We start from the raw sequence: 23516 nt of genomic DNA, 5'->3' as shown, positions 1-23516 counted from the left end.
GAAATTTTACAAATTTAAATTTAAAATAGATTTGTTGTTCGATAAACAAATAATTTAATTTTTTACTAAACAGTAATATTTTTCTTTAATTTTTTCTCGGGAATGATTGAACTTATTTTCTCTAAAGTTTTAGTGAACAAGATTTATAACGCTGCATACCAGTAAAAGAGTTCACAATTTTTTGTAGTATTCTTATTTGTAGAAACGATATTTCTACATCAATAATCACAAATAATAGATACATTTTTAATTTTTTAGATTAAAATGTTGTAAAAGTAATATGAAAATTAAAATTTCGAAGCAAAATCTGTTTAGGTGGATTTTGCTTCGAAATTTATTACTGGAACATTTGCAAAAATCAGCTTTTGACATAAAATGCTTGCAAATTTGAAACAGAATTGGAATGTTTCTTGACAATCATGCCTAATACATTTTTGACTTGTATCTTTTAAAAAGAATTATTTCCGAATTTATAGCTATTTACAATTTACGACTTACTTCTAGAATAAATTCCGTATTAGAATTTTACCTATAATAACTAAATAGATGTATGTTGTTAACTTATATAAGGTACCTTACATCGAAACGAGTAATTTGTTTTTTAATATGACATTGCCTTTCTTTATCATTCTATTTGTCTAACAATTAATGTTGTGCAATTATACGCGTGTAAATAAAAATAACTTTACAATAACTTATTTAAGGGTAAATTTTTTTACCAATTAATTTAAGTGGATGGTTATATGTAATGGTAATAATAGCCGCATAAAATTCACTCACTGTTTAGGTATACCAGATATCAAAAGCTATTAAATCCAAATGTTGTTGTTTATTTTTTTTTATGTCTCGAGCGTAAGCTAAGGAAGTATTGTAATCAAGTTCATCGGGCGACTGGCTACTTTTATGGCTTCTCAACGTTTCATGACTCCTATAATACGAAAACATAGGTCTCTCGTTTCCGGTTGATAAAACGCTGACCAACATTTGTAATCATCCTCCCCATCATATAACGTCATCTCCAACTTTTACAGCAATAAATGTTATATAATTTTTAAAAATAACATACTTTTTCATTTGTTGTTTATTGAGTTTTTACCCTAAGCACCCAGATTGAATTAAATTACCATAACCCTAATTTCTTGAGATTTTGGAAACAGGATATACTACATAAAGAAAGTTAAAAGAATTTGAAGTAATGTAATGATACTCTTTTTACATCAACATACTATTATTTATCAATTAATTGGGCATCGTCCAAAATACTGCTTATAAATTATAAGTGCAGGAAGTTTATGCAAAAGCATGCAAATACATTTTTTGCGGATAATAATATGTATTGCTTTATTATTAAATATCTACTCATTTACAAGAATTATTAAAATTAGTAAAAAAAAGTATTCAAGTCTCTGTCTAGTTTAATACCTTACCTTATTAAAACAATAAGTTTAATCAATTATGTAGTTAGCAAACAATGACGTTTAATTTATACTTAGTAGGGTTCACGGCATTAACTTTTCACATTGCATGTTTAATTCGGAGTTATAATTTGAGAATATAATTTACCCGTTTATTTATTTTTGTAGTTTAGTAGTACTTCAGCAAATTTAGAAAACTGTATGTTATTTAAAAATACGTGACAAATCACGAGGCCAGGCAATCTGGAGATCTGACTGCTGGTTTGCGCGGGAAATACTGCATACTTTTTAGATAAAAGGAGTCTATGATAAGTAGACAGCGGATTTCTGTCGGGCTACGTCACGATTTTAGTGGGGACGTGCTGCATCGCCGGGACTCAGTAGCGGGTGATAGGTAATCACTGAATTTAATTGTCACTTGATTCCATAAATACAATTAACGATTTATGAATCAAATGGCTAACTAAATGAGAACTGGAATTAACAGCAGAGTGCAACGAAGCAGCGTTATTCTAATCTCAAATAAACGAAGTGCAGCCGGTAAATGCAATGAATTCCCATCCCGTACGAGCCGTACCGAGTTTGGCCTTGTCTAGCCCGACAGAAATCCGCTCTCTAATGATAAGCGCACGTAGGAGATGATAGACAGAGAGCTAATATATAGAGCTAATGTATTGGAAAGAAATAGGATAAGTTTACGTGCGCACACCACAGCCTCCCTTTCTTCTCTAAACAGTTTGGGATCATACCATAGTATCATAAATAATAATTGACAAAGAGTTCGCAAAGGAATCCAAAGGAAATATTTATAAAATTGTTTACAACTACCAGTACAAATAATTCTTTCATTTTCAACTGAAAAGCTTATAACTATATTAAGTACTAGATATTATGGAGTTAGGGGTAATCAAATAGATTTGGGTTGCAGTCAACATAATTGTCACTGATACATAAGACATGGAAACGAATGATTTAGTTCCAAATCCAAATATACTGCATTTACAGTTTTAAACAGTATCACTGCTAATTTTCTCTGGTTGCCCGACAATAGCTACTTGTAGTCAATATCCACGTAATGTAATAAAATACTGGAATGTAATTGTTTGAGACAACAACCTATTTTTACCCGAGTGTTCTTTATGAATTTGAATATTTTATATAAAAAAATTACATATTAAGCTGCAATTTTAGTAGGACTGCAGCGAGTCAACAAGCCGCCTTTACTCCGCCAATGCAAAGAAAATATCATTTTATTATCCTTTGTAAAAATAATTTATTTCTGTAAAACACATTTAAATTTGGTACTCCGTATTTCGTTCACAATTCACCATTTAACAATGGAAATTAACAATGCAATATTTGGATTCTACAATTTTTAGGTAAAATGAATGACTGCAATGAGTTTTATCAAATGTAGATTTTATATAAAAATAAAGAAAAATAAGTCTCTTTATTTTAAAAATATTTAGAAAAAATCGAATCAAAACATCAATAACTTAACATTCATTGTTCGTTATACTTAGTTAACTACTTCATCACGCGATTTCTAATATCGTTTCAATTTTTCATTTATTTCGCATTATTAATCCTTGCCGTATTACTTGTTCTGCGCGTGAAGTTGATTAAGAAATCTTAATCTTAATTATCCCCGAAAAATGTATCTATTATTATCTGTAATTATTGATGTGGAAATATCATTTCCACAAATAAGAATACAGGTATGCAGCATTATGAATTTTGTTGACTAAAATTTTAGAGAAAATAAGTTCAATCATTTCCGAGAAATCATTAAATAAAAATGTTACTCTTAAGTAAAAAATTAAATTATTTGTTTACTAGCAACAAATCTATTTGAAATTTAAATTTGTAAAATTTCGAATCTAATAATTTGAAACTCAATCTTTCTTAAAAAAAAAAATCAAAAATATTTGTAACATCTATAACAACAGAAAAAGAGTTGCACAAATTACAGTTGCTTTTTTTTAATTTCAGAGTCATCAAAATTGTTAAGTCTCTTTTTTATTTATTTCACATTATTCTTATTGTTCTGCGCGTGAAGTTGAATACGATTTCTTTCCCAACCCCAAACCTAACGCTGAAAAGCAAAACAGCAAGGAAGTAGGTACGTAAAAACGGATAACGGTACTCTATCGATTTCTGCTTGGACATGCGGCAAATCAACACTGAAACTAAACTATGTTTCGCTTCGCCCAAGTGCGACATGCGGCAAATCTGCACCAAACAGTAGAGGCGAAAATCCCTCGGACGCGATCTGGATATGCGGCAAACCAGTTCTAAGGTGACGAACACTGTCATTTTCATAAAATTTTGACTGCATTTGAAGTGCATTTCTAAGGTTCTGAGATCAGTATTGCAAATGTGTCAATTCATGCAGGAGGTCGTGAATTCACACATTATTAATTCTATATAACCATAAATACCATCAGAGTGCTTGTGTTATTTGAAATTTTTCACGACAGGATATCGAACTCAACAAACAAAATATTTGTTTTCCTAATTCATTTAACTATGCTTCAACAAAAATAATACTAGAAATTCGTTTAAAATAGAAGTAATAATTACGCTATACTAAGTGAGATTTTTTAGCTAAGATCGACCACAGAATCGATCAGCAGGCTAACACACTAATTAAACTGCGATTTAATGAATTTATCGTATCATTGCAAATTATAGTCATTTAATTGAAAACTTTTATTGAACATTAAGTACATCATAATTGTACTAAAAATCATAATACGTTAGATACCTGGATATCTTATACTATTAAACGAGCAAAGTTTGTATAATATATATATTTATATATATATATATATAATGGGTTTCTCGAAAACGGCTCTAACGATTTCGATGAAATTTACAGGTTAGGGGTTTTTTGGGTCAAAAAATCGATTGATCATAGTTTTAACTTCTGAAAATTACAGCTTCATGCATTTTCAGCAATTTTCAGGCAGTGAATTATATTTGTTGCTAGGCAACATCAGATGACACTACACGAACACGAGATTGTTTTATAAGAGAAGTTTGGGTGACAGTCTGACAGTACGTTTGACGTACCTTTTTATCTTCAATTGTACGTACCGAAACATACTCCACTGTATAGAGGACGTTGAAATTCACCTCCTGAGGTGAGAAAATTTACCAAAAACTAAACAGTGAGCGGATAAAAGGCACACGAAAGTGTGTTGAATTGAGATTATTTTGTCAAGCATTCATTTCAGAGGTTCCACGGTCAGTGTCAAAATGTGATCGTTTTCGGGGATGGGACCGTGTTATTTGAGTTTTTGGGCTCAACGTTTCGCACACTTTCGTAAATGGCATCTTCGGGAGCAGGGTTGAGATTGAGAAATTAGGAATAACACAAAAGAGCACGGTAACTCAGTCTGTTAACCACACCAGAGGCGAAACTCTTCTGGCAGTAAGAATGTGGTTGTGACCTTTTTCTAGAGTCGAGAGAGAGAACTAGGAAAAAAAAAAGAACGACAGAGGGAAAACTTGGGTAACAAATGAGATGTCAAACAATAATTCCAGTTTTCTGTTCTTTAATCTCTACATGTCACTTATCAGTGTTTAAAACAAAGACTGCTTATGGAATTTCTTTTTTAATGTGTATTTTTAAGTAGCGCGTGTACTTCAAAATGCATACTATACGCATATTTATCTGTCCTAATCTGATCTAATACTACCAAACGAGCCGAGTGAAGCTCGGTCAACCAGATATTAATACATTAGTTACAACAAAATGATTTATGGAAACGGATTTGAAAGTCCTGGCATTCCTTGAAGCTACTTGTCATTGAGTTCCATCATACTGAATTCTTGCGATTTTTTAACTCGGTAATCAACAATCTTCTTTTTGATGAATCTTATCAACCCACCACACTTGTCGAATGCAAAACTTTCATTGAATTCTAAACATGCTCGCAGCACTGAATATTTTGGCCACAAAGAAAATGGGGAATACTGACTTGTTAGAAAGAGGAAATACGCCAATAAAATGTCTTCTAACGTTTGCTGTTGTTGTAACGAGTTCAGGCACTTCAGAATCTTCTTCCATGAGGAGTTTCTCGATGACAAATAACGAAATTTTTGACGCAGCCGATAAAATTAAAAATGTTTGTTTTAGCAACGCGTTGTCAATGATACGATAAAACTTTGAATATAACTCGAATATTAGCGATTTAGGGGTCTATTTTGTAACTCTTAACGATCTCGCTAGAGCATCGTTAACTTACGATAATCGTTCCCATAACGATTTTGGGACTGATAGCGATTTTGTAACATCTATCGTCTCGTTACATAGCGATCGTATCGTTAGAATGTCATCGTTCCGGAACGATAGGTTTCAGCTCACCGTTAGAAGTGTCAGAACACGTTAGAAAAGTATTTATACAATGAAGAGGAACGTTTTGGTGCAAATATGGGTAGAGAAGGTAAATGTAAGTAATTAATGTATGTTTGGATTAGGTTGATAACTTATTATATATTTTTTTTACTGCAGAGACAGAATCAGAAATTTGTCTCGGGTCTTAAGAAATGTAAACCACCCCTTGATCGTTCGAGAAGAAACCTTTAGGAAGACCTACCAACTGTAATGGGAAGCGGCGAGAGACACATTTCCAGAAATACTGCCTCAGAGTTCTGTATTATTCACCAGAAGTTGCAGGAAAAATTACATACTCATGTGCTGTTTCACACAATCTTACGCATAAGAAATATCGAAAATGACGAGATCAATATTGTCTATGACAAGGAGAACGATAATAATGAAGAACTTGAATATGAAGAACACAATTTACTACATGAATGGCATATCACAAGAAATAATTTAATAATACAGCATTTTCAATAATGTATTTATTATTTTTTTTACAACATAATGAAATTATTAAACAGTTCCTCTTTCACATAGTCTTAAATTTCTGGCCTTCTTTCAAACATTGAATTTCCAATCTACAAATCTCTGGAACACACAGTGACGTTTACTTACCAGGCAGTACATTGTAATTAGAGTGCCCTATGTTATATTCTTGGTGTACTAAAAAACACAGAGGTTATGGTTTATTGTGTAACAGTATTTATAAAGATTAAACATCTCAGTTCTCATAATTGATTGGTCATGACTAAACAAGATGTTCACTTTGTCATAACCAAAGTGTTGATGTAAGCAGAATAATTGCTAATAGTTGTACGATAAATTATAGTAAAGTACACATTTTTAAAAAGAGTGTTCGGGAGATTCATTAATTACACATACCTCTCTGAACTGCTGAACACTTTTGTGGTCCTCCCACAGAATTTAGTTTTGCTACCAACCCTTCCCATATCTTTTCTAAAAGATCTGGCTTGTCCGCTACGAACTTTTGGGCCCTAAAATCTACATTACCTTCTAACTCCTCCACATACAACTCATGTTACTCTTGGGTAATACGCTGGGCCCTTTTACGTTTTTCCATTGCTCCCGTGAACGTATTGTAAACTTAATTTCGTGTTAATGTGATTATTTTGATGTTTTTCTTTTATAATTATTGTTTACTTACATGTTATAAGTTCAAAAATTTGTCCAAACTTCAATCAGTAGCAAAACAAATGTCATATGTCACAACAGAGAACAACGTAATCTAGACGCTACACAAATTTAAATACTACCGATTCTAAAAACATTAGATTCATCGTTCCGCTAACGATTTCAAAGCTTTACGATTACGATAGTGTTTATAAAATTGGAAATTTGTACAATCTCGCTAAACTGATTTTACGATTGCTTCTAACGATTATCGTTTGGGAACGAGATCGTTCCGGAGCGATAAATTACAAAATAGACCCCTTAGAGGTCTATTTTGTAACTCTTAACGATCTCGCTAGAGCATCGTTAACTTACGATAATCGTTCCCATAACGATTTTGGGACTGATAGCGATTTTGTAACATCTATCGTCTCGTTACATAGCGATCGTATCGTTAGAATGTCATCGTTCCGGAACGATAGGTTTCAGCTCACCGTTAGAAGTGTCAGAACACGTTAGAAAAGTATTTATACAATTGTAATTGTTGTCGTCGAATTACTAACGGAAACGGTTTTAGTACAGGTTTATTTACAATACCAACTACAAAAATGATAACAAGGCCCAAGGTTGTATGTGTATGTCCACGTGGAGGTCTTGAAGAGGAGAGGACGTCTGCACACGGTGAGTGGTCGGAGAAGAAGAGGACGTCTGCACTCGGGAAGTAGTCGGAGAAGAAGAAGGTCTGTTTTACGTTTCCACCGTGGCGTTTCCTCTATGGGCTTGCGCGTTGTAACTGCCAATCCGGTGGCTGCATTATGTATGTATAACTGGTTGCCTACTTCCAGGCGGCCACAGCTTCCAGGCGGCCACAGTAGTCCCCTCCCAGTGACTACGTTTCGTAGTCGCGGAATTTCACTGGTGGCCTGGCTGTTCTTCCTGACCTTGTAGTGGTGCTCGTCGACGCAGGTGTTGTCGGGACCTGTTGCGTTGGGGGCTGCACATGAGGCGGAGTGCAGGACTCTGCCGATATGAAAGCCGGTTTTACTCGGTCCAGGCTCACTGTGGTTTCTCTACCATTCCTGCTTATTACTATCACCTTGTCCGTACGTCGTAATACGTGGTGTGGTCCGGTGTATGGTGGTTGTAGTGGCTTCCTGACTGAGTCATCTCTGAGGAAGATGTGGGAACAGTCAGACAGCTCTGGGTGGACAAAAGTCTTGTGGTGGCCATGGTGGGTTGCTGGCCTTGGTCGGACGTTGCGCATGTGGAGCCTCAACTTGTCGACGAAATTGCTGGGGTCGACTTCTGGCTCGTCGTTTGCGAAGAAAAATTCCCCCGGGATTCGTAGTTGCGTGCCGTAAGTCAGCTCGGCTGGGGAACACTGAAGGTCATCCTTGATTGTTGTCCTTAAACCTAACAGCACCGTAGGTAGGATGTCGTACCAGTCACTGGTCTCGTGGCACATGATGGCGGCTTTGATCGTTCTGTGCCACCTCTCGATCATCCCGTTGCACTGTGGTCGGTATGGCGTGGTTCGGCAACGTTTAGTGCCCAAAAGGTCTGTGAGGGCAGACATCAGTGTGGCCTCGAACTGTCGGCCTTGGTCAGTTGTAATACGGTGGGGGCAACCGAACCGCGCAACCCAGGTTGCGTAAAAGGTTTTCGCCACCGTCTCCGCCGTCATGTCCGTCATGGGAATTACTTCTGGCCATCGGGTGAACCTGTCTGTCATCGTGAGGCAGTACCGGTGTCCCTGTGATGGTGGTAATGGCCCAACGATGTCCATGTGTACATGTTCGAATCGGCATTCTGTAAGTTCAAAATGTTTTAGGGGTGTTCTAGTGTGCCTACTCACCTTTGACCGCTGGCAAGGAAGGCATTCGCGCGCCCATTTTTTTATGTTGCGTTCCATGTATGGCCACACGAAACTTTTATGTACCGCCTTGAATGTGGCTTTGCCGCCTGGGTGTGATTTAGAATGTACCATGTCAAATACCCTTTTTCGTAAGTGGAGGGGTATGTAGGGGCGAATTCTCCCCGTGGCTGTGTCACACCAGATCGCCGTATCCGAATTCATGGGTGTGAGATTCTGGAGTTTCAAACTGGTACTGGAATTCAGCAGGTTTCTCAGCTCCAGGTCTTGTTCTTGGGCGGAGGCGAGTTCGTCCGGGTCGATTACTGCTGCCGTGTGAACTTCGCTGATTCGGGATAATGTGTCCGCCACCATGTTGTTTTCGCCAGGAATGTGTTCTATGTCAGTAGTGAACTGACTGATGAAGTCGAGTTGGCGTAGCTGCCTCGGGGAAGCTTTCTCTGAGTTCTGTTTGAACACGTAAATCAAAGGCTTGTGGTCCGTTCTAACCGTGAAGACTCTCGCTTCTACCATGTAGCGAAAGAATTTGATGGCTTCGTATATCGCGAGCAGTTCGCGGTCGTACGTGCTGTACCTTCGTTGGGTGTTGGTCAACTTTTTTGAGAAAAATCCCAGGGGTTGCCAGTCGCCTTTAACCTCCTGCTCCAACACAGCCCCCATGGCTGTATCCGAAGCATCGGTGGTCAATCTTAATGAGGCGTTCTCGGAAGGGTGTGCTAGCAGCGCAGCACTGGACAACTCGCTCTTGCACTGGCTGAACGCTTCTTCCGCCTCGTTGGTCCAGCTGATTGGCGTCTTGTCATTCTTTTTTGAATTTCGCAGGTACACATGTAGAGGTGCTTGGATAGATGCGGCATTTTTGACGAAGCGACGATAAAAGTTGATCATGCCGAGAAACTTTCGTAAGTCCTTCACAGTTTGCGGCTTAGGAAAATCACTTATCGCCGTCACTTTCGCGGTTGCTGGACGGGTCCCGTGAGTCGAAATGCTATGTCCTAGGTACTCCACTTCGCTTGCCCCGAACACGCACTTTGCTGCATTAACCACGATTTGGTGTTGCTTCAGTCTTTCAAACAGCGTTTTTAAATGTCGCACGTGCTCCTCTGGGTTCGCGGAAAAAACTAAAATATCGTCTATATATGCGAAACAAAAGTCTAAATCGTTGAGCACATTATTGAGGTGTCTTTGAAAAGTTTGTGCGGCATTGCGTAGGCCAAAAGTCATCACTGTGAACTCAAATAAACCGAATGGCGTACACACTGCAGTTTTTGGGATGTCCTCGTCGGCCACTCGAATTTGGTGGTAAGCACGTACCAAATCTATCGTGGAGAACACCGTTTTTCCCTCTAGTCTGGCCGAGAAGTCCTGGATGTGTGGTATGGGGTATCTGTCTGGGATTGTTACCCCGTTCAGCCTCCGATAATCCCCACAAGGACGCCATTCCCCAGGATTCTTCTTCTGTACGAGGTGCAGTGGGCTGGCCCATGGACTGCTGGAGGGGCGACACCAACCTTGCTCCAACATGTACTGGATCTCAGCTTTGGCAGCCTTGAGTTTCTCCGGTGGTAGTCTGCGTGGTGTTTCAGCTACAGGAGGGCCTGTTGTGTATATGTGATGCACTACGGAGCTGGATGTTTGACTTCCCGGACGTGGTGCTTTCGTCAATTCCGGGTATTCCGCCAGCAGGTTGTGGTAGCTGGAGGTTTTTGCCACCGTCGTAATACGTGGTACGGAGCAGGCCAATACGAAACCAGGGGAAGAGAGATGTGTCAAGGGGTCTACCAGCTTCCGGTTTCTCAGGTCCGGTAGGAGGTGGTAGTACTCGAGAAAATCGGCCCCTATTATTGGTTTCTCGACGTCCGCGAGGATGAAAACCCATTTAAAAGTTCTGCGTAGCTTCAAGTCAACCACCATGAATTTCTGGCCGAACGTGCGGATGGGTGTGTTGTTCGCTGCAAATAGGGCGGGTGTATCTTGTGTCTGTGACTGAGCCTTACCTGAAAACGTTTTCGGCAGGACTGAGACCTCTGCTCCGGTATCAACTAGGTACCTGATACCGGATTTGGGATCCGTGACGAAGAGACGATGATGGCGCGCGTCGTCGTGTACCGCCTCGATACCCGACGGCGCCTCTAGTTTTCCGGCTGTACAAACGTGCAGGGTTTGAAACACTTTCGGGCGTTTACACCGAACTTCGCGTGGTAATAACAAACGCCATTTTGATCCGTGCGTTGCCTGCTGTGTGTCCTTGACCGATTTCGACGGTCATTTTGCCGTGCTTGTGGACTGCGCCCTCTCGTGTTGCTTAGATGAGTTACGGCTACCGATAAGGCCGCCATTTGTTTCTGGAGGTCTGCAATTACCGTAATGAGGTTAGTTTCCTGCGTTGGTACGATGGTGTTCTGCCGCGTCGTGTCGCTGGTGGCGCCTATCGCGTTGATACTGGAAGCCATAGCGTTGCTTCTGTGTATTTCCGCCAATTTGTCCGCGATTTCTGCCATCTTTTCCAGCGGTACTCCCTCGCTCGCAGACAGCACGAGTTGGACATGTGGTGGAAGTCGCTGTAGCCAGAGCGTTTTTACGACTTCGCTATTCATCTGCTGCCCCGCGAGTGCCTTCATTTCGCGGAATAACTGGGATGGTTGTCGGTCCCCTAGCTCCATCTCGTTTATCAGCTTTCGTAGCTGCTTCTCCTGTGAGTCGGTGTAGGCGGCTATCAGTTTCTTCTTAATTGTGTCGTACCTCTCTTTGTCTGGTGGGTTCTTGCTCTAGCTTCCGGATGGCTTCTTGTTGTTTTTCGAGTTGCTGTTGCAGTTCTTTGGCAGTCGGCATGTTCGTACCCGTAGTTCTTCGATCACGTCGGGGTCACCAATTGTAATTGTTGTCGTCGAATTACTAACGGAAACGGTTTTAGTACAGGTTTATTTACAATACCAACTACAAAAATGATAACAAGGCCCAAGGTTGTATGTGTATGTCCACGTGGAGGTCTTGAAGAGGAGAGGACGTCTGCACACGGTGAGTGGTCGGAGAAGAAGAGGACGTCTGCACTCGGGAAGTAGTCGGAGAAGAAGAAGGTCTGTTTTACGTTTCCACCGTGGCGTTTCCTCTATGGGCTTGCGCGTTGTAACTGCCAATCCGGTGGCTGCATTATGTATGTATAACTGGTTGCCTACTTCCAGGCGGCCACACAATGAAGAGGAACGTTTTGGTGCAAATATGGGTAGAGAAGGTAAATGTAAGTAATTAATGTATGTTTGGATTAGGTTGATAACTTATTATAGGTATATTTTTTTTACTGCAGAGACAGAATGAGAAATTTGTCTCGGGTCTTAAGAGATGTAAACGACCCCTTGATCGTTCGAGAAGAAACCTTTAGGAAGACCTACCAACTGCCGCAGAGTTCTGTATTATTCACCAGAAGTTGCAGGAAAAATTATATACTCATGTGCTACTTCACACAACATCTTACGCATAAGAAATATCGAAAATGACGAGATCAATATTGTCTATGACAAGGAGAACGATAATAATGAAGAACTTGAATATGAAGAACACAATTTACTACATGAATGGCATATCGCAAGAAATAATTTAATAATACAGCATTTTCAATAATGTATTTATTATTTTTTTTACAACATAATGAAATTATTAAACAGTTCCTCTTTCACATAGTCTTAAATTTCTGGCCTTCTTTCAAACATTGAATTTCCAATCTACAAATCTCTGGAACACACAGTGACGTTTACTTACCAGGCAGTACATTGTAATTAGAGTGTTCATGTTATATTCTTGGTGTACTAAAAAACACAGAGGTTATGGTTTATTGTGTAACAGTATTTATAAAGATTAAACATCTCAGTTCTCATAATTGATTGGTCATGACTAAACAAGATGTTCACTTTGTCCAAGATACATAGAAAGAATGGTATACCGACTCCGCCATTAATTGATACCCAAAAGTAGGAACCAGATGTTAGTTTAAAATTTTTCCACTAGATGGCGCAGTAGTACACGAGGGACCGTCAAATGCGCTGTCAAAGTTGACATTAATAGACGCTTTTGAAATTTGCAGCGTGTTTGCAGCAGAAACACCACAAATTGTAAAAGGGAGCCGTTCTCTAGCCGTTCAAAATGAAAAAATGTGTTCTTTGTGGGCATATTAAACTTCTCAGTCGCGATATTTCGTTATTTCGGGTTCCTGCGGTAAATAACAATTCAATAACAGCTAACACTATTTAGACCATTTTTTTTCAAAAATATGATTATTTATAGGATGGAAACAGAATAAAAGTCTGGACTGAAGCTGCCGGGTTTTTATTTATTCCCAAGACATATATTTGTATGCAGCATTTTGAAAACAAATATATAAGAATACACTATGATCATGAACATGTTGTTCGAAGAACATTAACTCCTGATGCTATACCGACTATAAATTTAGGTTGTGCAAGCACTGGAAATTCCTGTGTTTCCACACATCCTTTTCCTAAATGCCCCAAAAAGGAACAAACCTATCCATTTCCACCACTACAAGGAAATATGTATGTATAAAATATCCTGATTTATCCTAATAGCCTGCCGTTCATATTATTTGAAGAAATTCCACACCGGATGATCCAGTTGTAAACTTCGGTTATACCAATACCAAAAATGACATTTCCTACCAGAGTACCCATCCTATTAAACAATATCCTAGGAGCAATAAAACCCATCCAGTTGAAATGCTATCGATATATAGGTATGTATTTCTAAACAGCCTCACTTTTCATGACTTACCATTTGGTTGAGTCATGTCCAAAAAGTGGAAAATTACTTTAGTTACGCTACACTAAAGGAGACATCTTTGCCATTCTTGATGATTTTTACATAATATTCGTCAATATTTAAAATTTACAATGAGTTCGTTGAAATACATATACGTATGTGAATAAATAAAAACGCGCATCTTTTTTTCAGTAATGCAGATCCTGAAAACGATACATCCACACAGAGAAACCCTATATCACGTTCCTCCCCAATCAAAACTTTATCCTCGGATACCCTCAGTATGTTGAGAAACAATTATTCAGAAATTTGTGAATTGTTGCCTCTCACATGGGGTATTCATCAACTGCCAGATAAAATTATTATAAGCCACGTAACAACTGACGTCCCAAGAATAGACAAAGCCATCGTTATTGAAGGAGAAATTTCAAAAATATATTTGAATAATATTTGCCGCATGATCGATACCACATTCACGAACTTTCAAGATGTTCTTGATCTGGTCAAAAAAGTGGATGCAGTAACTTTGTGTCACGGTACTGGAATAGGAAACAAAACTAGCCAAAACTGTAATGGGGAGAATACAAGAAACAACACTAGACGCTGTTTATCTTGCGCACTGTTTCGCAAAAATTTGTTAAAAAAAAATTTTTCGTTCAGTGGCCATAGCCAAAAGTTTGCGAACAAGCAAAGAAAAATGAAAAAGAACTACGTACATTTGAAAAGACAACTACATGATAAAACAAATGTAATAGAAAGTTTGCACAAAAGGATGGCAAAAATAAACAACATGGGCGAGGTATTATCTAAACTACCTGAAAATCAAAGATTGGTAGTACAAACATGTTTGAATACAGCAACACAAAAAACTAATGGGAAAAGATACACCAAAGACTGGATATATTCTTGTATTCTGATAAGAATAAAAAGTCCAAAGCTATATCGCCATTTACGGAACAGAGAGTTACTTCCACTACCTGCACCAAGCACAATATCTAGATACATAAAAAACATTGACAGCAGCTACGGATTTCAAACAAAGTTATTTGAATTACTAAAAGTAAAGTGTCACTCTATGCCTGAATATGAACGTCATGGTACTTTAATGGTAGATGAATGTAAGATAACACCCAGCAAACATTTTGACAAAAATCGCTTGGAAGTATTAGGTTTTGTTGATTTGGGTGATTACACTCCAATATCTCAAAGAGACCAATTAGGTGACCATGTTTTAGTCATAATGTTTCAATCCTTTGCCGGAAAAAATATGCAGGCAGTCGGTTGCTTCCTGTCAAAAGGAAATGTATGTGGAAGTACTCAGGCAAAACTAATTTTGGAAGCAATAGTTCTTTGTGAAGCAGCTGGACTCTTTATTGATGTGGTGACATCTGATGGAGCGACATGGAATAGATCAATGTGGAAGCATTTGGGTGCAGGTAATCCACAGGCTCCATGGGTTATCCATCCCTGCAATGATGTTAGAAAATTGAGGATGTGTTCAGACTTTCCACATTTGCTAAAGTGCTTAAGGAATAGACTTGTTGCCAAAAAAGAATTCCACGTGCCCACAGGTCATGTTCAGCTGGTTCATTTTCAAAGGTTAATTGAATATGACGCTCAATTTGAATTTAAATTGGCACCCAAATTAACACTGAAACATGTTGATCCACAAAACCATGAAAAAATGACTACGCGCTATGCCTTTCAGTTATTCAGTGGTACCGTTGCTGATGCTCTGTCAATGTTAAACAGTAAAAATATACCTGGATTTCTCGATTGTCAAGCTACAATAGAGTTTTGTAGACGCATCAACAAGCTGTCTGACATCTTGAATTCGAGTAATGGTTTTAGTGCGCTGCGATTACAGTCACCACAGTATGAGGAGTTAGAAGACTTCTTAATATACTTAGATTTGTGGGAATCGTGTGCTGACCAAGAACATTTTTTGACTAAAAATACTGCAGATGGTTTGAGGGCCACAATAAACACAACCCTCGACTTACTAAAATATTGCACTGAAACCTTAAATTTCACTTATTTAATGACGTCACGGATTAACCAGGATCCATTAGAACATTTTTTTGGACTTCTACGTGATTGTGGTGGCTCAAATAACTGTGCTGAATCAGTTCAAATCGCCCAGATCTTTAGACTGATGTCTTTATATTCATTGGTAAAGCCACCTAAAGGTAGTAATGTTACTGGTGGCAATATGCTTGAAGTTCTTGTAAATGATAAGCAAAATATCCTAAACTGCATTTCATCAGAGAGTTTATCGAATACAAAGCAAGAAATTGACCTTCAGTTGGATCGAATTCTAGATGAAGACATCTCAGCTGGAAGAGAGATCAATTTCAAGGACAACGAAGAAGCGTTCGCTTACGTCTGTGGGTTCCTTGCCCGAAAATATAAGTCTGAAGCATGTCAAGACTGCAAAAACACCATCATCGGAAACGGCGTGGAAAATTTTAATACGTTCATCGCCTTAAAGAGTAGAGGGCATTTAATATTTCCATCTTCAGAACTGCTAACACTTCTAGAACAAGTAGAAGCTGTGATTGGCGGAACTCTGAAATCAGATGTGAAACGAAATGCACTACTAGACGTCCTTCATGAATTGGAAAAACGAAAAATTAATCATTTTATAGGGTGCATGCAACACAAATTTAGTTTAACTAAGAGAGTTATTTTTTCATTTTTAATATTAAGAATGAGTTTTGCATGCAAAAAAGAAAGCAGGAAAAGAAGCGTTGATAATAGAACTTCTAAGAAATACGCCAAATTAGCGAAATTAGTATGAAATTATTATGACTACCTTTTTTCAACCAGATTTATTAATTTAGTTTTGTTTTACTTTCTTATTTCTTGTTTTCTCTTTGATTTTCTTCGACATTTAGTTATCTGTTTGGTAATTCATGTTTTAAAATTGAATTTAACGTTAAAATATGCATGAGGAACGATTTCAGTTATCCCAGAACACCGTTGTTTTATTTCTTAGATTAAAAATAACTTCAGTACCAAAGTAAACAATTTTCAGCGTTTCTTGGAAACAGACTGGCGTAAGATAAAAACAACCCCACTAATCGCACAACTTTTGCGTTATTCTTCGTCAAACATTCACTGTTCGGGTAATTTTCATTCAAAATCTTACGCAACAATCACGACGAAACCAGATATAACTTTAAAAAATCACAAAAATAACATAATCAACACGTTATTTTTTAACGACCAACACAGCATGACAGCGATGACAGCACCCATACTTGACAAATGTCAACACTGACAGTCCCCCGTTACGCTGGCGCCATCTAGGTGAGATTTCATCTGGACCCTAAAATTGAGTAAACTGTTTTCATTACAAATGTCAAAAGTCGGTGTACCATTCTTTCTATGTATCTTGACTTTGTCATAACCAAAGTGTTGATGTAAGCAGAACAATTGCTAATAGTTGTACGATAAATTATAGTAAAGTACACATTTTTTAAAAGAGTGAGTTCATTAATTACACATACCTCTCTGAACTGCTGAACACTTTTTTGTGGTCCTCCCACAGAATTTAGTTTTGCTACCAACCCTTCCCATATCTTTTCTAAAAGATCTGGCTTGTCCGCTACGAACTTTTGGGCCCTAAAATCTACATTACCTTCTAACTCCTCCACATACAACTCATGTTACTCTTGGGTAATACGCTGGGCCCTTTTACGTTTTTCCACTGCTCCCGTGAACGTATTGTAAACTGAATTTCGTGTTAGTGTGATTATTTTGATGTTTTTCTTTTATAATTATTGTTTACTTACATGTTATAAAGTTCACAAATTTGTCCAAACTTCAATCAGTAGCAAAACAAATGTCACATGTCACAACAGAGAACAACGTAATCTAGACGCTACACAAATTTAAATACTACCGATTCTAAAAACATTAGATTCATCGTTCCGCTAACGATTTCAAAGCTTTACGATTACGATAGTGTTTATAAAATTGGAAATTTGTACAATCTCGCTAAACTGATTTTACGATTGCTTCTAACGATTATCGTTTGGGAACGAGATCGTTCTGGAGCGATAAATTACAAAATAGACCCCTTAAACCGTCTTGGACGTTGTCTAGGTGACTCGGCTGCGCCTCGTCACCTGACAACGTCCTCGACTATTATAAATCGCATAATATTCTCGTTATATTAATAGCTATAAATCATATACAGGTTATGATAAAGTAATGCACAAAATTCATAAAAAACGCAACATTTGTTTTTGAATAAAGTGCAAAAACATGACAAGCTTTTTATTTTACTCTCCATCTTTTGCCATATATCAAAAAATGTTGCGTCAAATTTGTAACAGTTATGACGTCATCAGTGATTTTTTTAAATAGAAAGATATAGTTTTGATTGCATCATTTGATAAAGTTTATTTTTCTACATTTGAAAATGTAGTTTGATGTAGGGGTTGCATAACAAAGAAAAAAAGAAAAAATTAATAACAAACAAAATAAACTTGATTTTATTGATAAATATTAAATAAACTGTGAACAATACGTTGGAGTAAAAATTCATAGTACAGGAACTGTTCAAACTATTATCCTATATAGATAGGATAATAGTTTGAATGGGGATAATATAGATTATCCCCATTCACTGTCTGACACAAACCCATAGACTTGATTGACGGAATTTTCAATACTCTGGGGATTTAAACGAGTCATTTCATGACGAATTCGTGCTTTCAAGTCGTCTTAATTATCGGGTATGTTCATGTAAACACGACTCTTTACTTTTTTGCCCCCATAAAAAAATCAAAGGATGTCAGATCCGGAGACCTAGGTGGCCATTCCAATCTACCTTCCATCAAATTGATTATCCAAAAAATCCTTACATTTACGCCATAATGGGGTGGTGCCCCATTTTGTTGAAACCAAATCTTGCGATCTAAATTTTGTAGATTATTATCTGAATCAAGAAACGTAGTAGTTAGATCCGGAAGCACTGCCGTTCTAAGATGATGTAAATATCGATCTACTGTTAAATTTCCGTGAAAAAAGTAGGGGCCAATGATTCTTCTGTTTATTATTCCAACCCAAACATTATTTTTTGGGGACGTTGGGTGTGTGCCGTTTGAAACCAATAAGGTTGTTCTCAAACCCAGTAACAACGACAATTGTATCGAAAAAGTTGCTTCATCCGAAAATACGACAGTATTTAAAAAATTGCGATTGCCGTCACAATGTCTCATGAAACTGTCACAAAATTCGAATTGTCTGTCAGGATCATCTTCTGATAGTTCATGGATGAGTTGAACTTTATATGCATGCAGTTTCTCTTTTTTTACAAACTTTACCACAAACGACTGACTAACATTTTCTTGTAAAGTCACTTCCGCTGTTGTTATATGGGGGTTGTCTTCTAATGGTAACAAGATATTCAACTTGGTGTTATCGTTTATTTGTGGTCTTTCACATCTTGGAACATCTCTCACGTTTCCTGTGTGATGAAATTTTGCAACAACTCTACTAACTGCTTCCAGCGATAGGAGGTTGTCCAAAATGTACTTCGTTGAACAAAGCACATACTTCTTCGTGGCTCCGAAGCCTATCGTCATAACCTATGTACTATCATTACGTTCTTTTTCGGCTAAACAAGCCATTATTATGCGACTTGGACAGAAGTATGGACAAACAAAAAAACATATTTGTTTACAAGTCAGAAACTACCTTATTACATACAGCCAAAAAATATTCTTTATTTTATTAAACCAACTTAAGAAACTGACAAAAGCGATTATCTTTGACAGATTTTTGTTTTAATTTTAAGTTATTTGGATTTCATTTTGTTTCATGTTCATTTCATTTTTATTTCGTTTGTTATTAATTGTCTCCAATTTTTTTGTTATGCAACCCCTACATCAAGCTACATTTTCACATGTAGAAAAATAAGCTTTATCAAATAATCCGATTAAAATTATAGCGTCTGTTGATGACGTCGTAACTTTTACATAATTGACGTAAAATTTTTTGACATATGTCAAAAGATGGAGAGTAAAATGAAAGGGTTGACATGTTTTTGCATTTTTTTCAAAAACAAATGCTGCGTTTTTTATGAATTTTGTGCATTACTTTATCATAACCCTGTATAAATTTATATTTATAACGAACGAACATCGAAATGAACAAAATTAATAATACTAAGAGCACAAATGTAAAAGTCGTCTTGTAAATACTATAACCAAAAATACCCCTTAAACAAACTGTTGCTTGAATTATTTATAACGTTAAATGTTAAATGTTTGTTTATTCGAAATGAAATGCCCACGATAGAAGTGACAAATTTCAGTTTCAGCACTTTGCAAAAGATAGCAATGTTAATAACGCTGTTAGTAAAGTAAATATTATATTATTATATATTATCTTTTCCATCAGAGAAATTGAACATTATTCCCATATGTCAAGAATCTCTAAAAAATAACAGCGACCAGACGATTCTACAAAAAAAGCTTTGTAGAAATTCAAAATCCAAACTGCATATATTTCGCACATTTAGCAAAATATATGAGAAATTCGGGATTTTAATAAATTGGAAGATAAAAACAAAGATAGCTACAAATAAGAAAAAGTACTGAGTTACAAGATGTAAAAATATTGAAAACTATGAATTCTGTTTGCTATCGTCTCTCAATACAATTACTTACTATAATTAGAAACGGAGCAATTCGCAATAATTCATCAACTTTAACAAGCCTTTGATTGATTAAAGTAAACTAGATGTTTCATTAATCGTGGTTTCACAGATTTACGTAAACTTAGAAGAGCGAGAGTGGTGGTTACCGGGTCAGTCTTTGGATTTAGAAGTGGTGGCTGAACGTTCGTCTCTCGTTTGCCTATTAGGCGGTCGTTCAGGAGGAAACGGAGACATTAAATTCGATCCTCGAATTAGGTAAGATTAATGATTTACTAACCGGAATTATTACACCGACCGCCGATGTATAAATGATGACGCATTACATCCGGAACAGTAGATAAATTCGATTTTATTCTTCCATTCTGTTCGATTTCTTTCAGCGAAGAAAGAGAGCCAGCATCGGTAGCCGGAGAAATTGACTTCCTGGAGGCGGGAGTTTCGTTCTTTCAACGACAATGCGTAAAAAGAGGCAATTCTGGAATATCGGCGGTGTCCTACAGACAAAGAGGCTCGGGTGCAGGGCCGTCCAACCGGAGAAGACCTCCTGAAAGTCTGGTGGGAGGCGCCCCATTCGATCAACTTTGGCTTTGGAAGTGCTTTAATTATTCGTAAGTAAATTTGCTCGTAATTATTTATTAACGGGCGCTAAGCAGAAAATAAATCTAATTTAGAGTTTGCTCGACAAAGTTTTACGACGATTTAAACCGAATAACTGAGGAAAAATGTAAGTGGGATTTTCGAACTCGTGAATCCATGGTTTTAACAGCAGGTTCTGAACAATAACCGAATTAAGCAGTGCTTAACAACATTTTGTAACTAATTTAATTACCAGTTTGTATGTAAACTAAGTAGATTTGGGCGTGATTTATTGATAGGATGTATATTTGGGTGAAATATGTATGTGATTAATGTTAATGGGATAATCTTTGGCAAAAATTAATATTTATGTCATTCATTCAAAAATTAATACTTGCAGATATGTCAGATTATAAAAATTAATAATTTAATTAAAAACGCTACTAGTCAGGAAAGACTGGTAAAGAGACATTTTTACAGTTATTGCAAATTGTGGTTAATAATCTTAAAACGTTTAGAAAATTAGATTTAAAAATATTTATTTAGTTTTCATTTTGTAAGATAAATTGTCTTGTTATATAATTTTGGTTTCTTTTTTCCAAAAATCTGAATGTCTAGGGTATGAAGTCAATACAGGTCTATACGCCACACAATTTTGACATAACGTCTTCAAATTGTTGGTGGGAATGATCAGATAAATTTTACGTAGTTATCTATACATATAAAAGTCTTTGTCCTGATACACCGTCGTGGTCCTGACTAACAGACTGTCCAATTCATCAACGCAGAGCTAAACTACTGAAGTTAGAACCATGAAATTTGGACAGTAGGTACCTTTTGTAATGTAAGCACCCACTAAGAAAGAAGTTTTAGAAATTCCACCCCTAAGGGAGTAAAATAGAGGATGAAAATTTGTACGAGAGTCTCGTTAGTTTTTAAGTTAAACGGGTTTTCACGAGGGGGAGTGACCATATTAACCCTATCAGAGGGTGAAAAATAATGTGTCGTAATTGCAAAATCCACGCAAGCGGAGCTGCGGGTGATAATTTTTCTAGTACACAACATTCTGTACAGTACTTTCAGATTTTTACTATCTATTACAATTTCCACAGACGATAGGGAGACAAACAGCCGACAGATAGGCGACGATAGACAAACGCAAACGAGCTTTTTCATACTTTAGAGGTGATGAAACCTTTAGAAAACACGTGGCCGTTCGCTGGATTATTCTCTTAAAATATTCCTCTAGCTTACGCTCGGAAAGTAAATAATTAGGATGGATAATTAAACTACAACTAAAAAAATAAAGCTTTATAGATATAAAGATATAGTGACATATACATTAAAACCCTAATAAATAATAGTAGTAATTTCAAAACTAGAAGAAAATTAGATATATCCCTTTTTTGCTTGTGTAATGTGTCGATTCGAAAATACTGTAATGTTTCATTTTACAAATTTTATTTTGTAACACTGTAACTTACTTGTTGCGTTCTAATAAAAAAAACGGATACATTATTTTACCATAGACGAAGGAATACTTATATTACAACAAAAAATTTAAGTGAGCTCTATTTAAGGAAATTTTTAAATGAGGATATCAAATTGCTGGTGAAATTGAACCGTCAAAATGTGTATTAGCACTTAACCACAGAGAGAATATTCTCCACTTAAAATTTCGCCAATAATCAGAGACTTTTTGTCTGATAAAATCTTCAAGCGACAGACGATAGACAGGCAAAAACAGGAGACTGATATTTTCGTATTTCAACAATGCGAAACGTCTAGCACAATGAAATTAAACATTCCGTAAAACGACCTTATTAGAGTACTTCCTTAACGTACGCTCGGAAAATAAAAATCTAAAAAGGAAATAAAAGCTTATTCAGACTGCACAACACTTTATAGCACTTAGTGCACAAGGCAAGAAATAGTTGCAACCTATTTATACCGCAGTTGTGCTCTTATTTTGTGCTAAAATTCTGCACAAGGCCTTTCGAAATAAAATATATTTATTACGTGACAGCTACGTCACACATTTGAATTAGAAATATTTTAATTGATATCAGGCACTCTTCCTAACCGCAAATTGTAACTGTTACAAGTTGCTGCTTGGAGTGTACTCCTTTGAAAACAAATGAAATTACTTTTGCAAGAATGGCAGACGTCGGAAATTGTCATATTTATGTTATTGCTAAAATCAAAAAAACATACCAATACCATTAGCGTCATTGTAGTTAGAATGTTATGTTAATCAATAATCAATTAATAATATTGAGTGCTGCTACGATATATTTGTTGAAACTAAACATCTTTCCATACTTTAAGTTTTTATCCACAATAACATGCCATTTTCTATCTCAAACACAACATTCACTGCTCCAGATTTATACTTCATTATTCACTACACTTTGTTATTAAATCTTAACCAACGTTTTCTTTCTGATCGTCCAAAGTTTTACCTTCATTTTAATAACTTAAACAAAAACAGTTAACGGTTCGAGGTAATGTACTATTGCAAGATACAATAGATTCATTAGAACTTTTTTGGCAAAAAGTTCGATATCAGACGACTTACTTATGTCAGTTTTTATTTTCAACTTCTTAACAAAATCTGCAAAAAATGTATAACTTTAATTGTTCTTTTACTTTGTAGTAAGGTATACATTACTTCTGATAACGCCA

General features: G+C 36.7%; 1 protein-coding gene and 2 long non-coding RNA genes across 4 annotated transcripts in view; 2 read left to right on the top strand and 1 right to left on the bottom strand.

Moving 5' to 3' along the window:
* The window catches only part of LOC135129199 (C3 and PZP-like alpha-2-macroglobulin domain-containing protein 8), a 331377-nt gene that overhangs the window by 282183 nt on the left and 25678 nt on the right, over nt 1–23516 (top strand). For both annotated transcript variants that reach the window (XM_064056315.1, XM_064056316.1), the window contains 2 exons: nt 20365–20510; nt 20636–20863. In XM_064056315.1, coding sequence (XP_063912385.1) covers nt 20365–20510; nt 20636–20863 — 374 coding nt within the window. The remainder of the gene's footprint in view (nt 1–20364; nt 20511–20635; nt 20864–23516) is intronic.
* Nucleotides 12004–12485, top strand: LOC135129197 (uncharacterized). The gene is made up of 2 exons (XR_010280527.1): nt 12004–12050; nt 12117–12485. It is a non-coding gene; the product is annotated as an uncharacterized LOC135129197 (long non-coding RNA).
* LOC135129196 (uncharacterized) lies at nt 13117–17039 on the bottom strand. Its single transcript, XR_010280526.1, has 2 exons — nt 16398–17039; nt 13117–16151 (listed from the first exon to the last, which is right to left on the bottom strand). It is a non-coding gene; the product is annotated as an uncharacterized LOC135129196 (long non-coding RNA).

This window comes from Zophobas morio, unplaced genomic scaffold, assembly GCF_036711695.1.
Source record: "Zophobas morio isolate AGI-343-1 ecotype UQ-CSIRO unplaced genomic scaffold, CSIRO_AGI_Zmor_V1 ptg000014l, whole genome shotgun sequence".
Lineage (NCBI taxonomy): Eukaryota > Metazoa > Arthropoda > Insecta > Coleoptera > Tenebrionidae > Zophobas > Zophobas morio.
This window is presented reverse-complemented; position numbering and strand designations above follow the sequence as displayed.